At 43.9% G+C, this 14,297-nt stretch overlaps 1 protein-coding gene across 1 annotated transcript; it reads left to right on the top strand.

Moving 5' to 3' along the window:
- Positions 1 to 1,652: 1,652 nt before the first annotated feature.
- Positions 1,653 to 11,939, top strand: T265_11239 (hypothetical protein; the record flags this gene model as incomplete). Its single annotated transcript, XM_009177841.1, has 5 exons — positions 1,653 to 1,926; positions 10,392 to 10,625; positions 10,721 to 10,918; positions 11,015 to 11,168; positions 11,250 to 11,939. The coding sequence occupies 5 exons, from the start codon at positions 1,678 to 1,680 to the stop codon at positions 11,555 to 11,557; spliced, it is 1,143 nt and encodes a 380-aa protein (XP_009176105.1).
- Between the last annotated feature and the right edge of the window lie 2,358 nt (positions 11,940 to 14,297).

Raw genomic sequence — 14,297 nt, 5'->3', positions numbered from 1 at the left:
AGTTTATATATATATATATATATATATATATATATATATATATATATATATATATATATAATGCTACCAAAGTCGCGTTTTTACTGTTTTACGTTGTAGTTTGTCTTGTTTTCATTACTTCTCATCAGCAGGACGCTTCTTCAGCAACATTCTGATGAACTTTAGTAGTCGAAAGGACTCATCATCATCATTGTCAGCTGTAATAACCGCGTACTTGTTGTACAATGGTTGTAGCTGCCACGGTTTCGTTCACCGATGATTCGGGGAGGTGGGCAAGGTCGCTGTGCATTGAAGGCAGGAGCTGATAAATTGGTGCGTAAATACAGCACTGTAGGCGGACTGTTAAGTGGGGGGATTGGGAAGGGAGCTATGCATTGTGAACTATTTTCACACATTTGGTTACATAGCTGCATATATCCTACTACCATGTTATCACACCGACAAGAAACCGGTGTTTCGCTTTTCATCGCGATGTTTAATACCGATCTTCTGGAACTGAACAACCGAGCCAATGTATTCTGCCAAAAAGGTTTATTTCACCGTGCTAGGTTTTCGCGACCGGAAAGTATGATGCAAGTGAAGCGAAGTTGCATTTGGCTTAAGAAAAGTATTTTCACCAATGAGCTCGTGTACAAACGTTGGGGATATGTGCAGAAACATTGGTGTGATTTGCTTTGCGGACATTATATTTGTAGCCAATCCTGTACTGCATTTCGTCTAAATTAACGACAATTTAATACCCACCATGGGAATACCCAAAACAGATGGCCACTTGTCTTGCTGTATAGAGGAAGCAACGAGTAGATGAACCAAACATCTGCAATAGTGGTCAGAATGACTACGCTGCTTACTTCTCATTTACTTCCTCATGGAAAATGGATTTTGTTGAATTTTATAGACTTCTTTGGAGGATATCTCCTAACCTTGCTTGCACACAGGACGGGCCCACCTGGGATCATTCGTGAATCTCACCTCATTCATGGGTCTAATTTTCACTAAACTATTTGATCATGTTTAACATTCTACATCACAGAAGCTGACGCGACCTCAGACTGGTAAACAGACGGTCGCTCTTTTAGGTTTACATAAGCCCGGAACGGCGCTCAGTATTCGCACAGTGGAATTTAATTTTCGAAAGTTATGACGTGTCCCTGATGGACTAAAAGAGAGGCAGTTGAATTCAGAGTACGAGTTCAAGCTTTTGAGCCATATCTAGGCATCCCGGGGTCGCAGCGGTGCTAGGAAAGTATTCCACCAGACTTTTCGGCCAGGGGTATAATTGCTTCAGTGGACAATGAAATTTGGTTATTTGAAAACATGAATGTAGATTAGGATGACTTTTGGTTTGAGCACATAAGCGACAAAATGCAACAGTTTGGCGCAAGTTTTATTCCGTTTGCAAAGGTTTTGCAGCTAAGAGCATTGTGCGGCAACTAGGCCTCGTCCGAAACCACATCAGAAGGCCGATTCGACACAACCTGTGCCACGGCAACACGCCATCGCCTGTACGACGTCGCCTACTTTGCGTGCTAAGTAAACTGACATCCTATTGGTCGATTTAAAGCCAGCCAAATGGTCCAATCAAAGTGGAGATAAGGGTTAGACAACGGTCATTGGGTAGGTGACGTGCAAAACCAACAGGGCAACACCATCTTAGTCATTGTGGCCTCTGTCGCTATGCTCGTTAGCCGTGCGTGGAATATCCCTGTCAGGTGGGATGGGCGGACTTTGGAGCAATGTCATAGGGACATGATGTCAGCATTGAGAAACAGGTTTGGCCGTCGTGCCTCAGGTGATCGGAGCTGTCTAGCGCAACTGGTTCATGCTCCTGACTGGAATGATGAAGTGAATCGATGGGTCGAAGAAACTCAAGACCGTTGGAACGCCGAAATGAAGCGCCTTCGGGAAGAAATGTTCTCCCTGGTGGTAAGTTTCTAAAAACTTATTTTTTGTAACACCGTAAGAGCACCTAGGTAATGAGCGGTCGCTTGCCACCGTCTTTCCAGACACTAGTGCTTTGATCAGATCATTACTACTCTTAAGGCCCATGTAGTCATTTATTTTCAACGTTGTTTGCTTAACCTGCCGGTATCGAGTGACACTTCCGTTGACCAAAAAGGCTGAGGACAACTCCATAAACTATACGGCACAGTAAAAGTGAAATTAGCATCCCCGCAGAGATAAAAGTTCAAACTTTGTTCTCAAGGTTTTTTATCGGTGCCACAAAAAGCTCAGCCGGGGGCTCCTATACTCATTTGGGGGGGGGGGGCAAAAAGAAAGCTGATTTTCAGGCTTAAAGGCGATGAAAATATCCGTAAATGCGGGGATTTTCTGACGGTTCTCTCTAGTTGGTTGACATGGTTCCTATTTGAGGGGAGCGCCTATGCGAATGGTTCGGTGGGTTCTCGAGGTTCATCTGATAATTAGCTGGCCCATGAGTAAGGTAAATACTTCAGATAAATCCATCTGAACTTTAGATTTCTGTATTTAAAGTGACGATATAGTTAACAAACTGTCCTCGGTGTGTAATCCCCAGGCATTTACCACAAAATATTTATAAAAACGGTAACTAAAGCGGGCCATTTAAGAATGGAGAAAATTAAGCCGTCGGGCAGCAAGGTGCGCAATATTCCCTACGCAAAGTTTAGGTGTGAGAGGTTCGTGTCAAGCGTTACATAATCGAGAGTCACCTGCTTTGGGCTTGTGGCTTGTCAATTCAGGTTCAATGTCCGTGTCAGTAGTCTTCGCGTACAAAGCTTGGGTTTGTCCAGTCGGTCAGATATCCCTTCGGTAACACCGAGCAATCGAGTTGTGTAAACTCCAAATAACTTGACGCGAGTTGGTAGAAACGATAGTATGGTTAAGGTCGATTCATAGCAGTTGAATTAGAGTCAGTGCTCCAGTTCTACGAGTCTCGAGTTCTACGAATTCTAACCGACGATCGCCTTGTACGACAAATTTTTTGATACTCTGCACTTGATATCCTGTGTGCACAAAAGCCGGTTGGAAACTTCTGCAGACTGTCCCTCAGACTAAGTTTCGATTGGAAGACTATTGGTAGCTTTTGCTTTAATCCCATCAAGGCTTGTCCTGAACCTCCATAGCACCGGGTCGGCTCACCTTTGATGGGTAAGTACATCAACCAGTCTCTTACTTGCCGTTACTCTCGCCATCGGTGCTACCGATTGCGGAAATTTTGGGGTGAGTACATCCTATAGTCGTTTTTATCCCGATTTTCATGATGCCGTCTTTATTTGAGAACGTTTGATGGCAACTTTATATTCGATGCTACCTTGGAGGTCTTGACTCCACTTTCCGATCACCACATACTCCAGCACCTATGGACGTGTAAAGGTCTGTACAGAAAGGGGTGTCGTTGCACTTTTCAACTCCGTGGTCGAAACGATTATGGAGCGGTCACTTGAAATGTTTACTTCGGGATCGACCTACTTCTCGGAGGAGACCTCACTGACTTAGTACACGGAGGACATCGTGCTGCTTGATCTGGGACCAATAGAAACGCAAAATACGTTAAATAAGTGAAATCATCTAGCCACTGGTTTCAGAAGGCGCTTCACGCCATCGTATTGCAAGGTTCTACTTCAAGATCGAGCGAATGCACCACTCAGCCCACATTGCGGCAGTCCAACCGTTAGAGTTCGTTGTCAAGTCTATCTCCGGGTAGTTGGACCATTTCTGCTAGGGTATCTGTTTACAGTATTCAAGTAGGATGTCTTTCAACCAACTCAGTCTTTTAATCGTTTTTATTAGTCTGTCCCACGGTGCCGCAGTGCTACCGGTATCGTCGCTCGAGCCGGAAGATGGAAGGAAGATGGAAGGCTCCTTCATTCCTGACCGTGGGTGTGTGCTGCACTGCACATGTGTGTCGGTTCGGTCGTGTGTTACGTATGCCTAAAGAGCGTTTACGCAGGCGGACCATACCTAACATTTCAGGATTTGGATGGGTTGATAAGTTATGATAGTAATACTTCGAAATACTGTTAGGTCGAGTGTTTCCATCAGTGCGTACCCTGATTATGTCTCCCCGGCTAATGAAGAAACGTCTGGGCGTCAGCTGCCAGACTTGGCGAACAGAGCAAAAGCCACCCGACCAACAACCAAGGTATTGAAGGTTTAGCTCATTCTCACTGTGGTAATGAGATATCTGCCATGGTGGTGAGCTGAAGATTCGCTCACCCGGTGGTTGAAGATGCCCACTCCATCGTTACTAGATAAAAGCAAGCCTTAGCACTTTTTGCACGCTTGGATTATCAGAATATAGATGGGACATACTTGATTATCAGTGTAAGCATAGCAGTAGCATTGTGGCTAGCAGCAGCACTATGGTTTAAATTTATTAGATCAATCGAGCAGCCGCACAACCACACCATCTTCCACAGCGATGATCAGGACAGCTAAAAGGATATCCTTTCATCATCCTGGGTCCAAGACACGGAAGCAGATGGTCAACCAGCTCATTTTGAGAAAAATTTGCAGACCTATTGTTTACAAGCCCGCTTCTCAACTACAAGTCCGGGAATCGCCATAGGGATAGGCCTTCAAACTGTCAGCGTATGAAACAATGTGATGCCTGTGTCCGAGTTCTCGTTACAGTTGACCGTGGAGTTTGACGTTATTACTTGTAATAGGATCGGTTAGCAAAGCCACCATAAAATCCGTTGTCGATCCACTTCCGTGTCTTGGAACCAGGTGGATGGGCTTATTTATAAAAAAGCATTGTCTTAGTGATAATTCTGGGAACTTATGTATTTGTGTGGCTGTTTGATTATTTTATTGAGAGATAAAAAAATCGCTTTAACAATAACAAGCTAGTGTGCATCTGATACATTCAAGTAATGCAGTCCGACCGATGTGATCGTAGAGCCATGTCCTGTCTTCAGACCTACTGACTTAACTGCTTTTGTGCGAATGTGCTGTGTACCGCTCCGCAAGAAGCATATTCGGTCCGCTACTTTAACTAAGTCCCATGGCCAGTCTGTATTGCAGATATCACCGATTTCAAATAGTATCTTTAGATGAAGCCATAAGCTGATATATTCACGGGAGGTCCAGACCAACAACACGATTGGGCTTGCGTTATGTGTGCACGTGACCTTCACTCGACCAAATTTGAGAATTCCAGCTTTATGTAGCCACTTAGAGATTCAGACTATACTGGCGGAGTGCTCCGTTTAATACTTCGAGGTTGTGTCATTTTGAGAAAAGCCTATGAAATTACGTTCCCCTCTCTCTGCACATCTTTCCCACATTTGATGGAAACAGTAGTCGAACTTTGAGATAAATATATGATCTCCTCACCCTCGTTCCTGAAGCTTCCGGTCGTTGTACAGAATTATCAAGGGATATGCATGGTGAAGAACCTTTTTGATGTAATAACCTTGGCACACAACAAGAATATGAAATCAGTATCCTTTTGACCACTGATACTGTAAAATCCCGTTGATCTGGTATGTCCAAGAAACTCGTTAAATGAGGTTTTTCTGAATGATCAGGATAAGTTTGCTAACACGTCTGCTGGCCATGAGACACAAAATTTGTCTTTTCAATACTGTAAATATTTGAGGAACACATCTGAACCGGAATCAAATCACAGACAAGGTTCTATATGGAAAACAATAGCCAGGCATCAAATTTACAACCTGGTACTTAGGCCCAAGGTTGTTTCAATATGACTGAATGTTGAGAAGCAATACGAGAATAGTAGTTTTTACGGTGGCTAATTGTGAGTTCTTCTCTTAAAACCCGTAAGTAAAAAAACACTGTGGGATAACATACTGACGGATGGTCAGTAACTGTCGGAGATAACTACTAAATTTGCATGGGACCAGAAATTTAAATTCTTATGACTAGTCTCAGGGGGTATTCGTTCGAACGCAAGTGAACAATTTTATAAGCAGCTGGCTAAGACCATCGTCATGGTGTTAAAAGGGTCGACATTCAAACTCGAGATGTTATGGGTGTTCGAAGTACAAAATCGAAGAAAACTATACTTGAGCTTCGTAATCACAATAAATACCGGCGTGTAAAAGTCAGCCGTACGACAAGCGCACTTTTATTGTCTATAGCCTTCTGATCATGCTACACTCTTCGCAAGAGTTATCTGTATATCTTTGGAAATCACTTTGAAACGCTACTCATAAGGTTGCATTACCAGCTGACTGCCGGTATCGCCCTTCTTGAAACTCATAAGTTAAGCGCAGTCCAAACTTCTTGTACATAAAAATCCCGAAGATTCTACTGAAAAAGTAGTAGTGTTCGGTCAAGAAAATGTGCCGCGATATCCCAAACCTTGTACGAACTAAGGAGTGAGACCATTTTTTATTCAGGGCTTTCAGTTGAATTTTCTAGTTCATTCAGTTGATATTCAGTTGATTCTCCCGTTAAAGCTAGATTTGTATGGGAACAAATGCAGTTCAGAAAACAGTTTCTGTTTGAGGCCAGGAGCCTGGTTTAAGAGAGCTTGTATTAGCTGTTGCTTGGGTGCCCGTTAAAATTTTTCCTCTTCTAGTTATTGAGTTCCCTGAAGCGGAATAATCCCATAACAGCCAGTATTTGAGGTAGTTTGAAATTGTCGCGCAATTTATTTTACAACTCTGACTGTTTCCATTTCTTGCATTAAGAGTGACCGAAAATTCATGTTCATCCTGAGGAAATCTAAAACCCTTGAGATGTTCCTTTCATAAGTTGAACCACACTGCAAAATGGAAGTTTGCCGAAGTGGAGATACCCAAAAAGGGTGCCAGCTTGTCTTTCACGCTATTATCTTGAAATCTTGGAATGGTCTAAAAGCAGTAATAAGCTTCGGTGATGTTAGAATACAGATTGATAGTAGTCATTGGGCCTTATACTCGCATTCATTTATACTCCGATTCCCCAGGGATTGAATTTCAACTTGGCTGACAACACAGACTCGCAAAATCCATTTTCCTCATTGATTACACAGCACATCGCCATGCATAACATAGCATCCATAGCAAAGCCCCTCGTCTTGTCCGAATCTATGTTTGTCTCCACTACATGACCAGGCAGTTCATCTATTAATTCCGTTCTGTAAGCTCACTTTCAAGGATCACGAAAACAGACCACCGATAGCGGATTACAACCTAAATTAATTCCCAGCAGTCTTTTTGGTACATCAAGACAGCCATGTAACCTGATTTCCAAAGTACCGTTTACCACTGTCTAATAAGCATTTTGGACAAGACAACTTCCGCATTACTGTTGTCAGATGCATTCATTTTTAGCCTTTCCCCAAGGACGTTTTCGTTACCACTACACAAGTTGAAGCTCCAGCGACCTTATTACTTAAGTTGAATATATTCGAGTTTATTCTCCGGTAATCCTGAATGATCTGGTCATAAATACTGCGTGAGCATTGTTTCTCGCTTATTGAATGTGCTGGTCAACCGTGTGCTGTGATATTGTACCCTTGTCCATCAATCACCCTCTGAGATACAGTACCACGTCTTCAATCCACATGAGTTCATTTTTCCGTTCGCATTTAACTACACGCATGACAGTAGTATATCGCGCACGTCGTTTTTGCTGTATTATCTACTAGCATACTCACCCTGGCGAACTGCTCACCCAAGTTACTTGACAAGTAAGTGACCAAGCCTGTCCTACTTTTCAGTGCTAAGAAATACCGGTCCACAATCAGCAAAGGAAGGACTTTTTACTACACTTCCATGTTCACAATAAGGGATTCAAGCCTATTTCTCATTTGGATCATCCGGTCTTTGCTTATTTTAGTAGCCTTTAACGTCAAGACAGAAATGCCATCAGATTGAGCGGAAGCAACTATGCATCACTGGGTCTTCAGTTACCTGATTCTAAACCATCCACTCAATATGGTGCCTACCAAATAATTTTGCCTATAAATCCTCTGGCATTTTTGTAGCCCGATGGAAACTTCAGGTTACGGGAACGAAGACGGTAAATTCATCGTTGACTGATTTGGGATGACACGTTTTCCGTAACGTAAATCGATCAGTTCTAGCTTTGTCAAGGTTAAATCAACTAAGAGGTGAATCTAAGCTACCGGTCAGTTGAGTAATTCATAAATCCGTTAAGGTGAAGCGAATATCTTCACGTGACCAACGAGCACTCTCGTAAGTAAGAAGTTTATCGTAACTAGAGTATTAAAGTACAAGGAGGAATGAGCTTGAGGACCAATTCAAACATCCGTAGGCGTTCGTAATCAACAGCAGATAGTCATGCAACCGCTCATGTGATGTTCTTGGTTTGTAGGTTGATTGTGAAAGGACGGTCTGAGAAGTATCCTTCCCATGTTACGGCTATTTAAATGAAAGTTGGTAGATTCTTTTGTACGCACTGGCTATCAGCGTTTTCGTCGGAAAATCCTCCTTGGTTGAATATTACACTAGCGACCCCTTTGTCTGCCTGCACCTAAACCAAAACTTTTCGATCATCTCGATATGCAGTTGGCCGTTTGTAGGTTTGTCGAAAGTAGGCTAATTAGAACGCTCGTCAGAGGGCAGCGAAAATATAACCAACTACAAACCTGCAACGGTTACGCCTACGGTTCCGGTGATAATCATGTTCCCCATAAAAGAACATGAAAATCGTCGAAGCATGCAATGGCATTCCACGCCAAAGTAGACTAAATGAAATGGCAAACGATAAACGGTGACTGTCAAAGTGAAGCAAATAACAACAGTAACACCCCAGCCTCTCCTGGTTACGTAGATCAGCATCAAATCCATTCTATTTCTGACACACAGATGTACAAAAGCATCATTTCGTGAACCTTTGCCAAAACCTGGACCATAAAATTACAGATGTAACGGAAAAACTAGTGTAGTGTGTATCAAGACATGCCTCAATTTGAGGGAGTCGCTATTTTAGGATCCTGCCATTGTCCTCTTGTTTTAAACAGTCTCTAATCTAAGCATAATGTATCCAAAATAATGGACTGGCAGCGGAAGAAAGCATACAAACAAAATGAGTTACCAAACTTATCATTTAGCGTGACAACCAAACTTGCAAGTGAGATGAATTCTTTGCTGCTAGACACTACTACAGCAAAACTGAAAATGACGCTCGCAACAAACCTAATGCACTTAGAAGATGGTGCACAAGTGATCGGTTTACTCTGTTTACTTCCATGTCGTCTCTATCATATGCAATTTTCAACTACACTGCCTAAGTGAGCCCGTTCCCTCCCTCTCCCACTTTTAAAGTTGCGGAATTGTATACCTACCTTCCTCATTGTACGTCTTTGCTTTGTTTTAAAGTAATGTACCAGTGGAACCCAGTTTTTTCTAATTAATAATACCTCCGACATCCATTGCGTTTGAGGCAGTGGGATCAGGTATTGTCACCAGGCCACCTCCGTCGTGCAATTTTGCTCTCACTATCCCCATTTGGGGAAAGAATGGCTATCATTATGGAGGTTGATAGAATAGTGAAGCTCCTTCATGTCAATAAACGGACTTTTGTGAATCACTGGACATACAACAGAGCTTGGCATAATTAACCGATTTCAAATAGTATCTTTAGATGAAGCCATAAGCTGATATATTCACGGGAGGTCCAGACCAACAACACGATTGGGCTTGCGTTATGTGTGCACGTGACCTTCACTCGACCAAATTTGAGAATTCCAGCTTTATGTAGCCACTTAGAGATTCAGACTATACTGGCGGAGTGCTCCGTTTAATACTTCGAGATTTGTTGACAATTTACTGTATACATCATATCGGTCAAAGAACTTTCTGACCAGAAGTTAAGGTCTACGGTTCGAACCCAACCCTGACATTTCGATCGCTCCTGCCCAGGCTTGGGCAACCGAGTAGCAGCTTAGTCCTCGCGTTTCCTTCTAGTTACAAGGCAGCTGTGCGCTGAAGGGTGTCATGGTTGAATGTTTGTCTGTATAATGGCGAACACGCGCCCTTTTTGTTATCCTCTGAGTTCGCTACAAACGAGAATTTCAACCTATGAGCTTTGATATCACATGGGAATGCTTAAATCAGTCAGTCGGTCGAGTGTATGGCGATGCTCCGTACCAGCTAATACCTTGATAGGACCAGGAGGATTTGGCGAGTTCGTTATAGTAGAAGACTCAGTAGCCTAGCACTTGTGACTGTTGAACGCAGTCATACATTCGTAGTACAGAATGGTTCCCTACAGAGGAGGTTGTTAGATGGAGAGAATACTGCATCCTTAATGTAGTAACATGTCTTAAATTCAGATACAGCTCATTGCTCCCGGATCACCGCCGTGTTTGGGTTGGAATTTGGGTATTAATTTTAGGAGCGGATACTCATGCACATGTCAGGGTGGTCTTGTGGGATTCACAAGTGCTACTTTTCGTGACGACGTAGTATGTTCTATCTCACTCTACGTAGCCCATGGACTTATTTGGAGTCAGTCCAAGTGATTTCTTCGAACCGTATGGCGATGTGCACTCTGTACTCAATCGCATGGATCATCAAATGCGTGCACTGACTCAACACATGGAACAAGAGGCCAATCAGGCTGCATCAACAGAAGGAGGAAAGTCGGGACCGCTGGCTCCACGGACTAGTAGCAGCTCGCTTGATTTCCTCAAAGACGCCTATCAACTTGGTGAAGATGGCCGAGTAAGTATATGATGAAACTTATTTTTCCCTCATGTCAAACACATCTTGTCACCCTATCTGTTCCCAACACGCGCCCCTGTATTATCTCCACACAGGTTCATTTCAAGGTTCGATTCGATCTACAGGGCTATGGGCCGGACGATATCAAAGTGTCCACATCTGACAACGGTGTGACCGTGCACGCGAAGAAGGTTGTCCAAACCGATCGGGCTTTAAGCAGTCGAGAGTACTCCCGAACAATCTACATACCCAAGTCGGTTGACAAGAATCAACTGGAGTGCCATCTTACCGAAGTCAGTGTCTAACACATTTGATGATTGGCAAATGAATTTAGTAGTTCCGTTTTTGGAGATATAATCCGTAACCTATTTTATCAACCTGCATTTCAGGACGGTGTGTTGATGCTTGAAGCTCCAGTGAAGACGGCGGACTATAAGTCGATAACTTTCGACCGTGATCGCCAGTTAAGCATCAAACCACACTCGGAGACTGAGGTCGGACAAAAGCGAAAATCCGAAGATGCATTAGCCATCCAACCAACTGGTAAGCTACTCTTATTTTTGTTAGCTACCACTTTTCGCCCTGATCGTTTGATTGATTGTGTCCTGTATTGCTGCTCCGCAGGTGTTCTCGGACCAACTGTTCTAAAGGACGACAAGTCTGGAGGCGAAAAGTTGCATGTGGAGATCCCAGTCGACCCGGAATTCACTGCCGACGACTTGTGTGTACGAATGGACGCAAACCGCGTAGTGGTATCCGGTAAAAAGAAGACTGTGGATAAAACTGGCAATTCGAGTAGCACCTTTATCAAGGAGTTTTCACGTTCATATGATGTGCCACAAACGGTTGACACGTTCTCTGTCAATGCTCAGCTGCAGGGGGGCAAACTCTTGGTAGAGGCACCCTTGTTGCGTCCTTCTACTTCACAATAAACATTTAAAATTTACTCAATTACATGCATAAGACTTTCATTCTTTTGCAATATATCCTTTTGCGTACAACGCAGCTTCGTGTCTCCGAAGTTCCGTAGATGTTAGTACGTGAAGCGAAACAACTTTTCTGCTGTAAATACCATATAGGTGCTATTATCGGTCTTTTTATAACGAGGATGATCAAGCGCATTGGCGACTTCAATGTAAAAAGGTCCCCGGAAGAATTAATTCCCTCTGCTTAGGTTCATTTCTGTTATGACATGCGGTGCTCTCTCCTAGACTTTCGGAGTGGGAGTGATCCGTTCCCCTGTGAGTATACTATTCTCTCGTAAAATTAGCATTCTCTTGGGCGATGTTTAGCACTAGTTTTTTGTACGAAAATTATACCTCCTTCGATTTCTTTGAGTCGGTGTACACACGAGCACTACGTATGCTGGCCCCGCGAACGAGTGTCTATTTGTTTTGTATAGTTTCATTTATATTTCTTGGATCTTCGCAAGTCCATTGCACCGCCTTAGCATGTCGGACATGAGAAGCCTGTACCAGTGTCTGTGTTCCTTTCTTGAGGCCCTAATCCGAGGGGAGCCACCACGGGGAAACTGGTATCTGGTGCCCCCTAGTGCTTGCATTCTCTTGAGGACCTTCACACGCTAAATCGTGGAAAACATTTTTAAAGACTGCAACAGACTGGCTTCTGTACAGAGGTGCTGGCTAGTATGTTGCCTACGTTTGTGAGCTGATTACCAGCGCCTTCTAGGGGGTAAAATTCGTCGGCGTGATTGTGATAGAGATGCTCCTACGTTGAGTTCCGCTGCCTGCATTCAGAACATGTGAGAGTGAATCTCCAAAGGGTGGCAAGATTTATAAATGCGATATAATATTGCAACGGATACCACGCGTTCTGTCAAATTCAAGACAGTTGTGCGTGATCCGATCTGCGAAAATCAAAGAAAAAAGGAATGAGACTACATTCAGGTATCCATAGCGTGTGTCGGTAAATTGTTCAGTTGCGTCTGGTTTGTTCAGAGGTGCTGTCTTATGGTTCAACTCATTTTGTGGTGCAGTAGCTACTGAACTCATGCTGCACGCATGCGCACTGCCTCTGCTTGCCCCGGTCAGCCTCCGGCAGCCCCGGCCTTGCACGTGACTTGTCTGCATTAATGTCACCTGTTCGGACGTTTTTCCGTCCTTGATCTGTGCCATCGAGCGTTCGAGGGCGCGGCACACGTTCACGCATCCTGGCGGTCGATGCGCCGACTAATTTGGCCTGATATGCGCCACACACAGACGCGCGAAACCCTTGTCTTGGTCTGCATGTTTGTACTGTTTCACAGCGCAGGATATTCGCCAAAATGCGCACAGGCCTTCATTCACTGCATGTGAAGGTGGATGGGTGTTAACATCAGGATTTACCTCTTTATCTTGCTGTGAACATTGTGTCTTTCCTCCAGGTTGGATTGCCTGAAAAAGTCTACCGAATTTCTTTGTGGAGTGAGGATCCGAATAAGGACATATGGAGCCACTTCTGTTCAGTTAAAAATTGACATGGAGTTAGGATAGGATTGCTTTCTGATTACCATCGTTTAATCTATATTCGGTCGTAATTCGTACAGAAGTGTTCCAGAATTCTCATGACGGCGTATCAGTACAGTTTATACAGCCACCAAATCGGGACGTTTTATGGCTGGAATTAAGTGTAGGTTGATGTTCGCGAGGTTCAGCTCTATTTGCACATTCAAAGACAATCGCAGCTTTCGTTTTCGAAGAGCCTATCTGACCTAACTATGAGTGTCCCTACTATATGTGACTTATCTACCTTCTTCGGATTGACAGCATCAGACTTTGCATTCGAACGGCATAGCATGCCATGCGAATTTCCGATACCTCGGCAGCGTCCTGTCAGAAGACTCGATACCGTACAAGGCTATCGGATTGCTGGTGCCTGTGTTGCGGGCGGAGGTATCGTAGCTCAGGGCCTTGGCGGACTTTACCCCTTTTGATTTCAAGGACACTATCATAATTTCCTCTCTAGTAGTGTAAACCTCGGGGGCCTCCTTATAGTGCATCCCAGTATTCAAACGTGAGGCTGGTTTTGCCACATAAGTTTGTTATCAGAGTACGGTCGCTGTTCACCTTGAGCTGTTTTGTTCGGTCTTGTGATGAATGAGGGCGATCGGAAGGTGTGACTTAGCAACGAAGCGTGGCGGACATGAGTGTCCGAATGACAGTTGTTGACTAGGACCGTGTGCCTGACACCAGTAACTAATAACACTAGCGAACGTAACTGACCTCGCTGTCAGTGGTGCTCTTGCGTCAAAACTATCGACTCTGCTAGATAGCTGTACGATATTGCCCTTCACCGGTATGTTTCGGCGTCAACAAATTTACCAGGCCATTGTCTTCAGTGCGCGGCAGTTTCACTCATATTGTCTTATCTTTTGCCGAATGGAACTGTGACAGACGGAGCTGAAGAGCCCTCAGATCGCTAGACTCTTTCCCATGTGGCGTCGTGCTGGACAAGACATCCTCAGTACTTTTTCTGTACTTCCTCTGCTTCGTTTATGTCTCCAAGTTAAGACGCATGGATAAAAGTGGGCCAAACGCGTTGTCCTTATTTGCTCGGTGGCATAGATGGCAGGCTTCCTTCTAATCAATAAGATTCACTATCATGAAGACTCGTGCGATCGGGAAAGTCCACTTGAGGGATGGTTGCGATTAAAGCTTGCCACACGGATGAATG

This window comes from Opisthorchis viverrini, assembly GCF_000715545.1.
Source record: "Opisthorchis viverrini unplaced genomic scaffold opera_v5_470, whole genome shotgun sequence".
In the NCBI taxonomy this organism is placed as follows: Eukaryota; Metazoa; Platyhelminthes; class Trematoda; order Opisthorchiida; family Opisthorchiidae; genus Opisthorchis; species Opisthorchis viverrini.
This window is presented reverse-complemented; position numbering and strand designations above follow the sequence as displayed.